The sequence below is a fragment of the Heterodontus francisci genome, chromosome 5 (genome assembly GCF_036365525.1).
Source record: "Heterodontus francisci isolate sHetFra1 chromosome 5, sHetFra1.hap1, whole genome shotgun sequence".
Taxonomy (NCBI): Eukaryota; Metazoa; Chordata; class Chondrichthyes; order Heterodontiformes; family Heterodontidae; genus Heterodontus; species Heterodontus francisci.
In genome coordinates, this window is record NC_090375.1 from 24035505 (window position 1) to 24051123 (window position 15619).

Genomic DNA, 15619 nt, shown 5'->3' on the forward strand with positions numbered 1-15619 from the left:
CATACAATCATTAGTCTAAACATTCATAGAGGGTATGAATTCAAGCACTTCATAATATATTTATGTATTTAACATACATTATGGTTTGGCGTATTTTCTGCATATTATTATATTCAATGTTGAATTGTACTTGGGTTTTTAAAAATACTTCATGGTTGGGAGTTTACATGCCCCAGTACAAAGTCAGTGGGGGGGGGCAGGCTTTGCACTCCTTGTCTTGGCCACCACTGAAACCTGTGAATTTTCCAGAGAGGGGGAATGCCTGTGCTGAGAAGGGACAGAAAAATGAGGGCCACATGCACAGGGCAACTGAAGAGGAGATCCCTTATTGTGTGAATATTTTAAAATTTTCCAGGATTGGGGAGTAGAATTGATGTAAGGAATTTAGATCCATTCCTGCTTGCTCTTACAACTATTATGTGCTGGTAGCGGTAACAAGGGTCTTACGTCTGATGTCACTTTTTTCATTACCGTGCAATTTGAGTAGACCCATTCATATTTCGATGGATGTAGTCAGTAAGCCAATATAATTTCTGGCAAAAGATCCACAGGAAATAGGGGCTTATGTAACTTGTTTCAGTTACATTTATTCACTATGTACTGTAGGGGCTGGGTGCTATAAGGTTTAATATTTTAGTCGTAATTAATTGTGCTTATCAAACTGTGGGATGTCTTTGTAGGACAATGTAATTTTTTCCATAATACTGTAGCTGATTATTGACATCAAGCATGCCAAGATCAGGTACAGTACTGCTAGCTACAAAATACAGATTTCCTCTTCTGTGCCCTTCCTATGTGCTCTAACCTCAAACTTAGCCTCTATTGCACCAGTTCGAATTTTTTCACTTCCCAGACCAGCCATCCTTATGACCATCTAATAATTATATGCACTTTCATGCTTTGAGCCTGTGGCCATTTGGAATGGAGATGGGACTGTGCAAAGTCATTTTACACAGGACCTTAGCTCACTTTGTAGCACTCTCGTCTTTGAGCCAGAAGGTTGTGGGTTCATGTCATACTTGAGTGCATAATCTAGGGACAGACCAGCGGAGTACTGAGTGATATGATATGTTAAAGATCCTAATCTTCAGCGACCCCATCATATGAGAGCTTTTCCACATTGGAGCTATACGCTGTAAATCTTCTATTTAATGTTTTCTGGTGCATTTGTAATATTTTTCTTTAAACTATTATTGTTTTCAAAGGCTATGTAGTGATTAACTCAGCTTCAGTAGCTGGTTGGGATAAGGTATTCTAATAACCCATACATGAAACATTTCTTCTCACCATTCTCATTTTGTTTCTTTTACCAATCTTAAATTTATATCCTTTTTCTACCGTTCACCAGTTCACTAAGCAGTGAAAATAATTTTCCATTATTTATTTTCTCTAATCATTTTAAAATTTTGAACATTTCATCTAATTTGGCTTCACCCACCCAGTGGTGAAGCTCAGGGCGTGATGCACAGGATAGTCAGAATCAGGAGATCAGCAGGCACAGATTGACTTGAAACTGCAGGCGACTATAGAGTTATGATGGGGTGTGCCTGTTTAAAAATTAACTTTAAAGATGTGTAAACAAAGTCTTTTCCCGTCTCTCAAACCGACATAGTCCTGGACTCCGAGCCCACTCCCGGCAATGTCACTGCTCAGCGCCTCACTCCTGAGCCACCATCTTGCACCATATATGTATCTCTGAAGTCTCCTCTCAACGAAGGCAGCACAGATGACGAAACACGTTGTTGTGGGACCACCTTAAGAGCTGTAAGTGAAGGTCACCAGAGGAAGTGATGTCGTGTCGTACATGACCAGGGAGTTCTGGGTGTAGCCCAACAGAGTAAGATGTGTTTAGATGTGGCTTTTACAGTAACTGTTTGTGTATATGTATATATCTTCCAGTTAAGTTATAATAAAAACACACATTTTCTTTGGATATTATTTGCAGTTCTGTGAATCTTACAATAGTTCACATACCAAAGGGACAAGTAATATTATATTCACCAGCGCCTTCAGTGCGTAAGATCTGCCTTTCGCTGACTGAGGAAGAGTGTTTTTGAGGACCAAGACCTCAAACCTGGGAATAAGGTCATGTTTTACTGGCAGCAGTGATCCATACGCTCCTATATTTTTTGGATACTTGGACAATCTATAGCAGGCACCTCGAGGCACTGGAGAAATACCACCAATGGTGTCTCCACGAAATCCTTCACATTTTGTTGGTAGGATAGGCAGTCTAATGTCAGCATCCTCTCCAAAGCCAATATCCCCAGCATCGAGGTGCTAATCACTCAAAACCAGCTTCATTGGGCGGGCCAAGTCACTCGCATGCCTGACACTGGGCTCCCGAAGCTCTCTACTCTGAGCTTCGCCGTGGCAAAAGACTCCCAGGAGGACAGAGGAAATGCTTCAGGGACATTCTTAAAGCATCCCTGAAGAAATCCAAGATACCCACCGACTCATAGGAGTCCCTGTCTCGTGACTACTCCAAGTGGAGAAGATGCATTTGGGAAGGTGCCAAGCACCTAGTTGGATTTCGACGGGAGCACGCGGAAGGACCGCACAGCCCGCTAAGTAACCTGCCTATTCTACTCTTCAAACACTACCTGCCCCACATGTGGTAGAGTTTACAGTTCATGCATTGGACTCGTTAGCCATATTAGAAGGTACTGAACCAGAGTGGAGGCAAATCATCCTCGAACCTGAGGGACTGCCTAAGAAGAGAAGGAGTGTAAACAAAAGACTAGTTTTGAATAGTGCATTGAAAGATGTAGAGCTCGTGGAAAATAGTGAGGATCACATGATCGATAAGTAGGTCAGTACAGGCCAGAATGTGGCAGCAAGGTTTTGGATGCGTTGTAGTTTGTAGGATAGAACTTGGGAGGCCAATGAGGGTAGCATTGGAGAACTTACGTCTGTGTGAAAAGCCTGGATAAATATTTTAGTGACAATGGGGGGTTATGTGATGGTAGAGGCAGACAATGCTGCAGGACGCAAACACTAAGAGCCAGCTAAGGTGCCTGATTTCTGGAATCCAACAATAGAAAATTGATCTAAAATGCCCAAAGAAAAATTAACTTTAAAGACGCACTTTTACAGAGAATGAATTTGGTTTGCTAAATTTAAGTATTCACTTCAGTAGTCACAAAAATATTGACATCTTTATGTCAATTCTTTACGATCATGAAGTTATTCCTGATTCGTCAGGAGTGCTGATTAGTACTGCAAGAAAATATCTATATAGCCATGCTTAATGTATTGATGTGCGTAGAACTGAACACATTATTGGGACAACTTGAATAAATATTGTTACAGTAACCAGTATTTAGCCAAATAAGTGTAATTTAATCTAGTTGAATTAGTATCTATTTTTTAAATAAGCTAAATATATAGAATGAATCATAAATTTATTACCACACCTCATAGAGTAACTTCATCTTGATTGTAGTCCTGGGAGGTTCTCATGACATGCAATCACATTATGGTGAGAGCATCTTGGGGGAGTGCATTCCTCTCCCAAAAAAATGGGAGACTTCTGTTTTTTTCTTTCTGTAATGAACCTGCTGACAAAATGATGGATATGCACAGCTTTTGAATATGCTATTTCACAGAGTAAATCGGGCATTCGGCAATTCCTTGTTGAGGAATTTCACCCTGGAGATTATGCGATCGGTACAGCTAAAAACCTCTGACTATAGTAATAAACATGACAAAAGCCAACAAGAAATTAGATTTCCAATTTTTTTACAGTCTGCAGGGAGGAAATATAATGCATAATTTTTGACAAGGTGTAGATGGAGGCAATCTATAGAAAAATGTAAGAGACAGGATCTGCAAGATATATTTCACATTTATTACCATTTTTATTACCACTTTCTGAGGCTGTGAACTGTCTGATTGGTTTTGCTTATTTTTCCCTCTGGAGGAAACCATTTTCTTTTTTTTTTGGCCTGCCTGTTCTAAAGCAAGCATTTCCTCTTGGTGTTTCATCAATAAAAGCCTGCTGAAGATTGATTTTGTTTTAACAGCAGCATTCAGATCTAACTTCAGATTTTGATTTAATTTTATATTCAATTTTTATCCACTTAAATTAGATAAACGTTAAAATTTCGGAAATGGCTTCCACTTGATACTATAGTATTTCATTGGCACAGATGAGTCAGAAAAAGCCCCTCTTTAGTTCAACTGTTTTTTTTCTTTTATTGGTGTTTCTAGATTACTGATGAAGCAGATGTTAGCTGTCAGTCCCCTGGCAATCGTTTTATACTGCTGCAGTTATCAAAAAGGAAGAAGCTGCTTTAACTGGTTTTGTTATTTATAGACTAACCACTTTGGGTGTATGGGGCCTTGCGCATCTGCTGAAGATTATCTAGACTACAGGTCAGCCTAAGGTTAGCTGTTCGATGGTTGCATTGATTGGCTGTGGCGGCTCTTAGTGAGTAATCAGAATTCTTTTCCCTCCCCCACGGCTAGACCACTCCACTGCCACTGTCACCACCACTTTCGCCTTCAGTGTAGAATTTGTCTGAACCCTTTCATTCATTTGTCTAATACTTCGACCCAACCCACACGATCAAGTAACAGCAAATGCTCTCCTGAATGAACAGGCCAATCCATCACCACAGCAACAGTCTAGTCTGTGAACATGGCGTGAAGTATGCATATTTATGTCAGTTTCTGACAGCAGGCTGGTAAAAGTTGATCCCACGCTGTAATAGTTGCATTTTCCATTCATTGTTACTGATGTATAACTTAATAATTGAGAACAGCACTGTCACCTCACATACCAATGTGTCCTACTCCTGTAACTGCAGAAGTGCACAACACCATAGTATGGAAATATGTAAGTAAAATACCTTTTTATGTTTTGTTGCTGTAGTTCGGTTCTTGATCTGTTGTCTGTGGAGCATTGGATCTCTAAAGGAATACAGAGATTTTTTGCTAGGCAATGAAGAATATTAGAAGTTTGGCTAATTTACATAGAACTGCATTGGCTTGAAACAAATATTTCTACATGTAGTTCAAACACTACCAGCATTGCTTCCTCAGTGTTTCAGTTTCACAGTGTTTTTGGTTAATATCTTTTGGGTGGTGGTAGGGAGAGAAAAGAAAGCAAGCTTTCAGACAAAATAATTTTTGAACATTTGCCTAAATATTCATAGTTTTTAACTGAAAGTGTTCTGCATCTAAGGTTAGTGGTGTTGTGCATTTTGGTTGAAATGAGGCTGATTAAGTTGAGTTGAATAGGTGCAATTGACTGGATACTCTGGGATGAAGGAGTGTGTGTGATTTTTTTTTACATGCCCTTCCCCCACACCCATGTGCACTGTGATTTGTTCCAAGACATTTAACTGAAATTGCTGCAGCTAAAGACAAGTTGGAGTGATCTGATTTGAAATTGAGTTTGCACAGCCTGGCAGTATAGCTGTTTTCAGTATTTTCTGGTCAGCCAACAACATTTTTTTTTCAAATTTTAAGTTATGATTGGAAGATTGAAAGTTACACCGTTCAGAGCATGGAAAATTTAAAAAAACTGGAGCTTTGCCTTCAGTTGTCTTGGCAGTTTATCATATCTGCTTGAGTTTTTTTTTTGCAAAAGCAATTAATTTAAGCACCTGCCGATGGCTATAGCTAAAGTATTCAATAATGTCATCTCTGCTGAATTCAGACCTGACCATATTAATCTTAACTTTGTTATGGATAATTCTCTTAATATATGGAAGAATGTACAAATGTTTTTTGGACTGGAGGAAGGTATATAATGGGGTTCCTCAGGGATCGGTGTTAGGACCCGTGCTTTTCTTGATGTATATTAATGACCTAGACTTTGGTGTGCAGGGCACAGGTTTTAAAATTTGCAGGTACTACAAAACTTGGATGTTTTGTGAACTGTGAGGAGGATAGTGTAATGACCAGGTGAACAATGTGTTTAGGGGGTCTCTTGCTGTCTTCACCTGATCTTATTGTAACAGGGTTTAATTTGAAACACACTGTGTTTTGAGCTCCCGTTTTTATGAATCCGTGTTCACAGTTTGCAATTATCAGGCAAATAACTAAGCACAAACAGGCTTTCTTTGGTTTAAAGCAGAAAAATGAAATTTTATTAAACCTTAAACTTAATTCTAATACGGTTCATGCCTGCAGATATACGACGTGCTCACGCTAGCATGCAAATGTGATATAAACATGCAAAATTGGGACAGAAAATAGTAGAAGAGATAAATAGAACAGTTTGAGGTAATATCTTGTTACTGTGTCTCGAGCTGGCTGTAGTCCTTGATTGTAGTTATATTCTTGTGTTTTGTTGGGGCCCAGTAAGCTTCTTAAAACTTTGTTCACGTGGCAAACCTTTCTCTCAAGTTTCAAGTCTTCAATGGTTTCAGTTCCCTGAGAGATAGATAGGCAGACAGACAGGCAGAGGAGGTGTTCTTAGTTCCAGGAGAGCACATGGCATTCTACCTCTAAACCCTTTGTCTGGGAGTTCAAATTCAAAAAGCTCCCAGGGTGCTCAGCAGGTTAGTCATGTGACTAGTTCCTTATCTGGAACAGTCTCTTCACATCCCTTGTTGGAGGCTCAAATTTCTCTGCCCCAGCCAGCTAGCCATGTGACTGAAACTAGTCTGACCACTTCTGTGTATTGGAGAGCAACTGCAGAGTTTCCATTGTTTCAACATGGTCTATTACCATGGAAATGTCTTTCCAGTCAGAGATTGTAATTTTTAAAGTTTTAATGTTCATGTGGTGAAATAATGTGTGCCTCAGTCTTCACAGGTGGGGGTTTGCCTGACAATAGTGATAAACTTCAAGAGGCCAAAGACAGGCTGGTAGAATGGGTGGGCAAGTGGCAGATGAAATTTAATGCAGAGAAGTGTGAAGTGATTCATTTTGGTAGAAAGTACGAGGAGAATATATGTGGAAAATATATTAATGGTCCACCTGAAATGCTATAAACACTTTTATTCATTATCAGATGTCAGGTGGGTGATGCAGTTGAGAACCAGGCTGAATATAGAAAGTTCACAGGGGAAGTGAAAACAAAACCGTTAAGAGAAGCAAAGAGAGAGTATGAGAAGAGACTGGCAGCTAACAGAAAAGGGAATCCAAAAGTCTTCTATAGGCTTATAAATAGCAAAAGGGTGGTAAAAGGAGAAGTGGGGTTAATTAGGGGCCTAAAAAGGGATTTACGCATGGAGGCACAGGGCGTGCCTGAGGTACCAAATGAATACTTTGCATCTCTCTTTACCAAGGAAGAAAATTCTGCCCAAGTCATAGTGAAAGAGAAGGTAGTTGAAACAGCGGATGGGCTAAAAATTGATAAAGCATGAGGTATTAGATGGGCAGGCTGTACTTACAGTTGATAAGTCACCAGGACCAGGTGAGATGCATCCAAGGATACCGAGGGAAGTAAGGGTGGAAATTGTGGAGTCACTGGTCATAATCTTCCAATCTTCCTTAGATACAGGGTGGTGTCAGACGACTGGAGAATTGCAAATGTTACTCCCTTGTTCAAAAAAGGGTATAAGGATAAACCCAGCAACTACAGTTTAACTTTGGTGCTGGGAAAGGTTTTAGAAATGGTAATTCAAAAAAATTAACAGTTTCTTGGACAAATGCGGATTAATTAATGAAAGCCAGCACAGATTTGTTAAGGGAAAATCGTGTTTAACTAACTTGCTTGAGTTTATTGAAGAGGTAACAAAGAGGGTTTTTCAGGGTAATATAGTTGATTGTGGTGTACTTGGACTTCAAAAAATCATTTGATAAAGTGCCACATAACAAGCTTGATGGCAAAGTTAGAGCTCATAGATTAAAAGGGACAGCAGCAGCATGGGTATGCAATTGGCTGAGAATAGAGAGAGTAGTGATCGGTTGTTTTTTGGACTGGAGGAAGGTATATAATGGGGTTCCTCAGGGGTCGGTGTTAGGACCCTGCTTTTCTTGTTATATATTAATGACCTCGACTTTGGTGTACAGGGCACAAGTTTTAACATTTGCAGGTGACACAAAACTTGGACATTTTGTGAACTTTGTGGAGGATAGTGATAAACTTCAAGAGAATGGGTGGGCAAGTGGCAGATGAAATTTGATGCAGAGAAATGTGAAGTGATTCATTTTGGTAGGAAAAATGAGAAAGACAATATAAAATAAAGGGTACAATTCTAAAGGGGATGTAGATGCAGAGAGACCTGGGAGTATATGTGCACAAATCATTGAAAGTGGCAGGGCAAGTTGAGAAAGCATTTAATAAAGCATAAGGGATCCTGGGCTTTACAAATAAGGGCAGTGCGTAGAAAAAGAAAGGAAGTTATGATAAACTTGTATGAAACACTGGTTTGACCTCAACTGGAGTAATGCACCCAGTTCTGGGCTCCACACTTTAGGAAGGATGTGAAGGCATTAGAGAGGGTGCAGAAAAGGTTTTTGAGAATGCTTCCAGGGATGAGGGACTTGGGGAGATTGGAGAAACTGGGGCTGTTCACCTTGGAGAAAGTTAAGAGGAGATTTGATAGAGGTATTCAAAATCATGAGGGGTCTGGACAGAAGAGTCAGGGAGAAATTGTTCCCGTTGGTGGAAGGATCGAGAGCCAGAGGACGCCGATTTCAGGTGATTAGCAAAAGAACCAGAGGCGACGTGAGGAAAAGCCTTTTATGCAGCAAGTGGTTAGGATCTGGAATGCGCTGATGAAGAGTTTGATGGAGACAGATTCAATCTTGGCTTTCAAAAAGGAATTGGATAATTAACTGTAGTGAAAGAAAATTGTAGGGCTACGTGGAAAAGTCGGGGGAATGAGATAGGTGAGTTGCTCTTGAGAGCTGGCATGGACACGGTGGGCCAAATGACCTCCTTGTGTGCTGTGGCCATTCTATGATTTAAGCTGCTTTCTCTTTCTCCATCTCTTGCCCCCCCCCACCTCCCATTTAAGTGACTGCAATAAATCTCCAGCTTTTCCACTATATTAACTGTACTCAAACTTGCTTTTAAAAAAAAACTCCAATAGCAGAGTGCCTGAACTATACTTAGTGCAACACAGTTGCTGTTGTTAATAAGTATTTTATTTAATATAGTTTCCGTTCTTTATATAGTTTCATTGCCCATTGGTCTTTGTGCTCCCTCCTTCAACCAAGTCTGTGGGGATGGTTTCAACATCTCCACACACTCTCCCCACTTTCATCAATGCTGAGTTCATATCTGCTATTAAGAGACATATTGCTATATAATGCTGCTTCCAAAGAAACTACTGTAATAAACATGAGGCTGCTTATGTATCTCTGCAGGCAGGGACCTCAGTTGGTGAATTGGTTTTAGTTCATGCCTTTAGACTGAAAGTGTCCCCACTGTGAAGGTAAATGGAAGCTTGCAATCAGGTCGGCCACTTATTCCCTCCACAGGCATAAATGTCCATATAAAATTGTTGTGTTAATGAATTCTTCCAACAATGAGTTAAGCACCAACAGAAGCTGGCTTGTATTGTGCAAGCCGCTCGTGTAGGTAGGTGATAGGAGAATGGTGGGGATGTGGTAAACAATATGGGGTTAATGTAGGATTAGTATAAATGGGTGGTTGATGAGCGGCACAGATTCGGTGGGCTGAAGGGCCTGTTTCAGTTTTTTTAATATTCTTTCATGGGATGTGGGCGTCGCAGGCCAGGCCAGCATTTATAGCCCATCCCTAATTGCCCTTGAACTTGAGTGGCTTGCTAGGCCATTTTGAGGGCATGTAAGAGTCAACCACATTGCTGTGGATCTGGAGTCACATGTAGGCCAGACCAGGTAAGGACAGAAGGAACCTAAAGGACATTAGTGAACCAGATGGGTTTTTATGACAATCGACAATGGTTTCATGGCCATCATTAGACTAGCTTTAAATTCCAAATTTTTTATTAATTGAATTCAAATTCCACCTTCTGCTGTGGTGGGATTCGAACCCATGTCCCCAGAGCAATACCTGGGTCTCTGGGTTACTAGTCCAGTGACAATACCAGTACGGCACCGCCTCCCCCATTAAGTTTCAGTGCTGTATCGCTTAAAAAAAAACTTCCGTTGGAAGCCATCTTACAATATAAGAGAGGCATTGATTAACTTGAGCAAAGGGATATTGATTGCACTGGTGGAAAATGTACAGTCATAACTTTGACACTACAAGCCCGCCAATGAAACATTGTGTACCCTTCCATGTTTTCAGCTCAAATGCATTGTAGTTATGACAAATGTGTAACATTTTGCAGTATATCTCCAGTTGAATGTTTCTCCCTCTACCAGTGATGGAGCAACTTGCAAAGTGTTCCATGTCAGTTATCAAGATTTACTAAAATTTCCAGTGGAGGTAAATTCTGAACAGCAGTTCATGCTGTAAATGGTTCCAGAACTTTTTGAAGTGTAGAGTTGTTGCTGGAAGAGACAATATAAACTTCAAGGAGAACGGTTAGTGAAAGATATCAACTGGTATTATCTTTTTCCTTCTTATAAATATCTCCTGCTCAGTAACTATGGACTGTTACATCAAATATTCTCCAACTGAGTACGGCAGGTAAGTTTGCTCCCAGGCACCTGTCAATGGAGATTGTGGCATGAGATCATGGTCTTCCCTGTATTCTGATCATTGCTTTGGCTCTTGGAACTTTTGCTTTCTCTTTTTTTATTCTTTCATGGGCTGCAGGTGGCGCTGGCAAGGCCAGCATTTGTTGCCCATCCCTAATTGTCCTCGAGATGGTGGTGTGAACTCCCTTCTTGAACCGCTGCAGTCCATCTGGTGCGGGAACACCCACAGTGCTGTTAAGGAGGGAGTTCCAGGGTCTTGATCCAGCGACAGTGAAGGAACTGTAATATGTTTCCAAGTCAGGATGGTGGGTGACTTGGAGGGGAACTTGCATATAGTGGTGTTCCCATGCATTTTCTGTCCTTGTGGAAGAGGTCGCGGGTTTGGAAGATGCTATCGAACAAGGTGTGGTGAATTGCTGCAGTGCATCTTGTAGATGGTACACACTACTGCCACTGTGCATCGGTGGTGGAGGGAGTGAATGTTTAAGGTGGTGAATGGGGTGCCGATCAAGCGGGCTGCTTTGTCTTATATGGTGTCGAGCTTCCTGAGTGTTGTTGGAGCCGCGCTCATCCAGCCAATTGGAAAGTATTCCATCACATTCCTGACTTGTGCCTTGTCTATGGTGGACTGGAGGTGAGTCAGGAGGTGAGTTACTTCCTGCAGAATTCCCAGTCTCTGACCTGCTCTTGTCGCCACAGTATTTATGTGACTGCTGCAGTTCAGTTTCTGGTCAATGGTAACCCCCAGGATGTTGATAGTCGGGGATTCAGCAATGGTAGTGCCTTTGGATGTCATGGGGAGATGGTTAGATTCTCTATTGTTGGAGATGGTCATTGCCTGGCACTTGTGTGGTGGGAATGTTACTTGCCACTTATCAGCACAAGCTTAAATGTTGTCCAGGTCTTGCTGCATATGGACATGGACTGCTTCAGGATCTGAGGAGTTGCAAATGGTACTGAACATGGTACAATCATCAGCAAAAATCCCCATTTCTGACCTTATGGTGGAGGGAAGGTCATTGATGAAGCAGCTGAATATGGTTCGGCCTGAGGAACTACCCTGAGGAACTCCTGCAACGATGTCCTGGGGCTGAGATGATTTGAGATCAAGGGAAAGCAGGATATAACTATAGATGCAAGGCTATTCTTGTATTTACGATGGTAATAAAAAACCTGTTAAAATTTAAGAATATATAGTTTTAAAAAAGGTGTAATTACCACTGTGAATGCTGGATTAACCTAGACTCCAGAGTTGTATAAGAAGGAAAAGGACGAGGGCAGCAGATGCGTGGGAACACTGCCATCTGCAAGCTCCCCTCCAAGCTACACACCATCCTGACTTGGAAATATATCTCCGTTCCTTCACTGTCGCTGGATCAAAATCCTGGAACACACTTCCTAACAGCACAGTGGGTGTACCTGCACCAGATGGACTGAAATGGTTCAAGAAAGCAGACCACCACCACATCCAGGGCAATTAGGGATGGGCAATAAAATGCCAGCAGTACCCACATACCATGAAAAAATGTTTATAAATGCAAATCCCACATATAGTTTAGCAGTGAAAAGGGAAACAGTGCAGGGAATAGAGGGGAGAGGAAAGGATATATTGCTGTCACTTCGCTGTCCAATGCAATACATGTGTCAGTTGCAACTTTCTCCTTTTAATTATGTCTGTTTTTGGCATGACTTGACACTTTGTATTCCTTCATCAATATAGCATAACCAGAGTTGTATATCTAAGTTTGCAGATGACACCAAGTGAGGCTTAGTAAGTTGTGTAGATGGGACCACAAAGTTACAAAGGGACGTATGTGAGTCTGCAAAACTATAGCAGATGAATTTTAATGTGGGGATGTGAGAGATCATTCACTTTGAATTTGAGAAAGGCAAATCGGAATATTTTCTTAATAGTGAGAGACTAGGAGCTGTGGCAGAGCCAAGGGATTTATGTCTATGTACACAAATCACTAAAAGATATTGTACAGGTACAAAAAATAATTAAAAAGACTGATGGACTGTTGACCATTATCTTGATGTGGGTGGAATTCAAAAGTGAGTAAGTGTTGCTTCAGTTGTGCAGAGCGTCGGTCAGACCCAATCTGGTGTACTGCATTCAGTTTTGGGCACCGCATCTCAGGAAAAATATATTGACTTTGGGAGGAGTACATCGCAGATTCACCAGAATTATATTGAGGCATAAAGGGTTAAATTGAGAAAATGTTGCATAAGTTTGGCTTATGTTCCCATCAGTTTAGAATGTTCAAGGGTGCTTTTTTATATTTAAAAAAAAGTATTTTGCCTCCTAAGTTACTGGCAGTAAAGCACTTAACCTGTGCATGTAAGCACCTTCTAATTTTGCACAGGTAGTAAAGAATAGGGTTGAAGTCACCCAATGCAACCTAAATTCTTTAAGACTACCTACAAAATTGCAATTTCATTTCAGTGCCGCATTCTAAATTCTTAGACAGTTTTTCTCCAATATAATCCTCCTGTTTGTGCGGCATCCACTAGGCATTCAGCAAAATGTTTTATTTCTCCCAGATAATCCTTCCATGTATAGGTCCTTGAGATCATAATAAGCTGTCATGACCTTAGTAATGAAGATGTATACCAAGTGTTACAAATGTTTCCATTTTTTTTGTTAAAATTTGAGAATTTATATTTTAAAACTGAAAAGGGATTCCATAGATGCTGGTACTGTAAACAGTTATTGGAAGGTTTGGACTGAGAGTTACTGGAAGGCACCTGTTTCAAATAAAAGCACAGCAGTGGTTGTTTTGACTTGGAAGGATGTTTACAAAGAAGTAACAAGCCAAGATTTATAGATGTCATGAGAGTGGACTTCAGGAAAATTTTGGTTTCAATTTGAACTGTTAAAAAGCCAGTTGGTGTTTCTGCCTGTACCGAAGAAGACAGCTCATCTCTCTCTTGAAAAGAAACCCTGTATTTCCAATGTGACAGATTCCTATTTCCTCCTGTATTTGAAGGAACCTTACATCGAATGTGTGGGCACTGAAACCTTGTTGCTGCCTTTCTGCTGTAAGATTTACTTGGAGGCTTCCATAGCTGCATCTCGTGGAAAGCCTACCCAAACTGATCATCAGCATCGCCTGGAAAGAACTGTTCTAGGAAGATCCCATTGACAGCCGTCGACACCTTTGGGGTGCAGAACCAAAACAAAAGACTTCTTTCCATACCTTCCTTTCAGCCTAAATGTTTTTTTAATTCCTTTTGTTTCTTTGTAGCAGCTGTAAACAAAAATCCCTTTCTTCCGGTTAACCAGTGTGTATGTATATGTTTATGTGTGTGTGAGGGCTAGGATAAATAAGGGGCTTTAATATTTAAATTTGTGCATATGTTACTTTATTATTGGTTATGACTTGGTTTATAATAAATGGATAATTTTGTTGTTTATTAAGGAAACCCTGGTTGATGTGTTTTATTCTGGGATAAAAAATAGAGTACATGATTGACTATATTGGTAAGTGGGCAAATTTAAATATATGTTGTGACATGGGGAGAAGTGGAACTGAATTAACAGTGCACTCCTCCCGCCTCAGTCATAACACAAGCATAACGAACTTACTGTTGTATGTGGAAGGCTATAAATGGGAGAGATGGAAGCAAAGTCTTATGTGGAGCAGGAGATGCCTTTGTGAAGTTTAGATTAAAGCATGCTTTTCCATTATAGTTGAAGAAATGTATTCTACACTGAGCAAGTGCTTTACTTGACCTGGGATTGCAGGATGCTGACTGACTAAGTGGACAGTATTCCACTATTCTGCTGCAACATTTACTTACAGTAATAAAGCACTTTTAATACTTTGTTTTCTTTTATTCTTTCTTGGTATGGGATGTGGCAAGGCCAGCATTTGTTGCCCATCTCCAATTGCCCTTGACAACTGAGTCCATTACTCGGCCATTTCAGAGGGCAGTTAAGAGTCAATTACATTGCTGTGGGTCTGGAGTCAAATGGAGGCCAGACCAGGTAAGGATAGCATGTCAGATTTCTTTCCCTAAAGTACATTGGTGAACCAGATTGGTTTTTAGAACAATCGATGACAGTTTCATGGCACCATTAATGAGACGAGGTTTCAGTTCCAGATTTTTTATTAATTATATGAATTTAAATTCCACCAGCAAGCCACTCAGTTCAAGGGCAATTAGGGATGGGCAATAAATGCTGACTTAGTCAGTGACGCCCACACCCCACAAACGATTTTTAAAAAAGGCTGCCGAGGTGGGATTTGAACTCGTGACATTGCCCCTATGTTCCAAGTTGCTTCCAAAGTAGGAAAATTAGGAAAGTTGACCAAAGACACAAATAAATTTTGATGAGGTGTTGAATGTTTTTCATGATTTGGTGAAGCTTGTCAAAAGCAGTTTGAAGAAAGAAGTTTTGGAGAGTGAACCCAGATCATGTGACAGTGCATTAAAGGACCTTAGTGAAGAAAGGAAGGTTAAATGTTGGACAGTAGTTGAAGGCGATGAACTCCTAACCCCTACAAAGCTGTTTCTGGAGCTAACAGGAGCCTCGTTTAAGAATATAATATGCAAACTGTGATTTCCTGTGTGCATATGTATCAGCAATGGAAAACCTCATTGGTTCCAACAGGCACAAATTTCTGGAAGTCTATTTATTTCAAGTCTCAAGCTCATGGTCACCCTGCTCCCAGAATTTCTGTGCTCTATAACTGGTTGCTAAAAGATACTAGAAAATTCCTCCTTTGACTCATTCTCCAATTTTTTCCTACCTGGAGAAACACCTCTCCCATACAGTTCATCTAGTTTCAAGTAAAACATTTGCCTGAACTTACTGTAATTCAACATTGAGAGGTGCCTTTGGGAGGAAATTACAGGCAGGTCCATTTGTGTCATAGCTTTTGAAGTACGCAGATATTGTGTCATCTGACTATTGTTAAGGCCAGGTGGGTGATGGCGTGGCTGGTTTCCACTGTTTGCCTCCCATCTGACCACAGCAAGTGCCTTTGTTACTAGTGTTTTAACCTCTTGTTTTATTTGCCAAATAAACAGATAGGCGACCAGTTTTCTCATAGGTAAAAAGATTTTAAACAAATCC

At 40.5% G+C, this 15619-nt stretch overlaps 1 protein-coding gene across 6 annotated transcripts in view; it reads left to right on the plus strand.

The window, feature by feature from the left end:
* The window catches only part of ldlrad4a (low density lipoprotein receptor class A domain containing 4a), a 517031-nt gene that overhangs the window by 371101 nt on the left and 130311 nt on the right, over positions 1–15619 (plus strand). The window contains exon 1 of one of the 6 annotated variants that reach the window (XM_068031200.1): positions 4478–4840. The exons of the other annotated variants lie outside the window; for them this stretch is intronic. Within the exon in view, the coding sequence (XP_067887301.1) occupies positions 4741–4840 (100 nt within the window). The 5' untranslated portion in view covers positions 4478–4740. Of the gene's footprint in view, positions 1–4477; positions 4841–15619 lie in introns of those variants that run through there. 6 annotated transcript variants of the gene reach the window in all.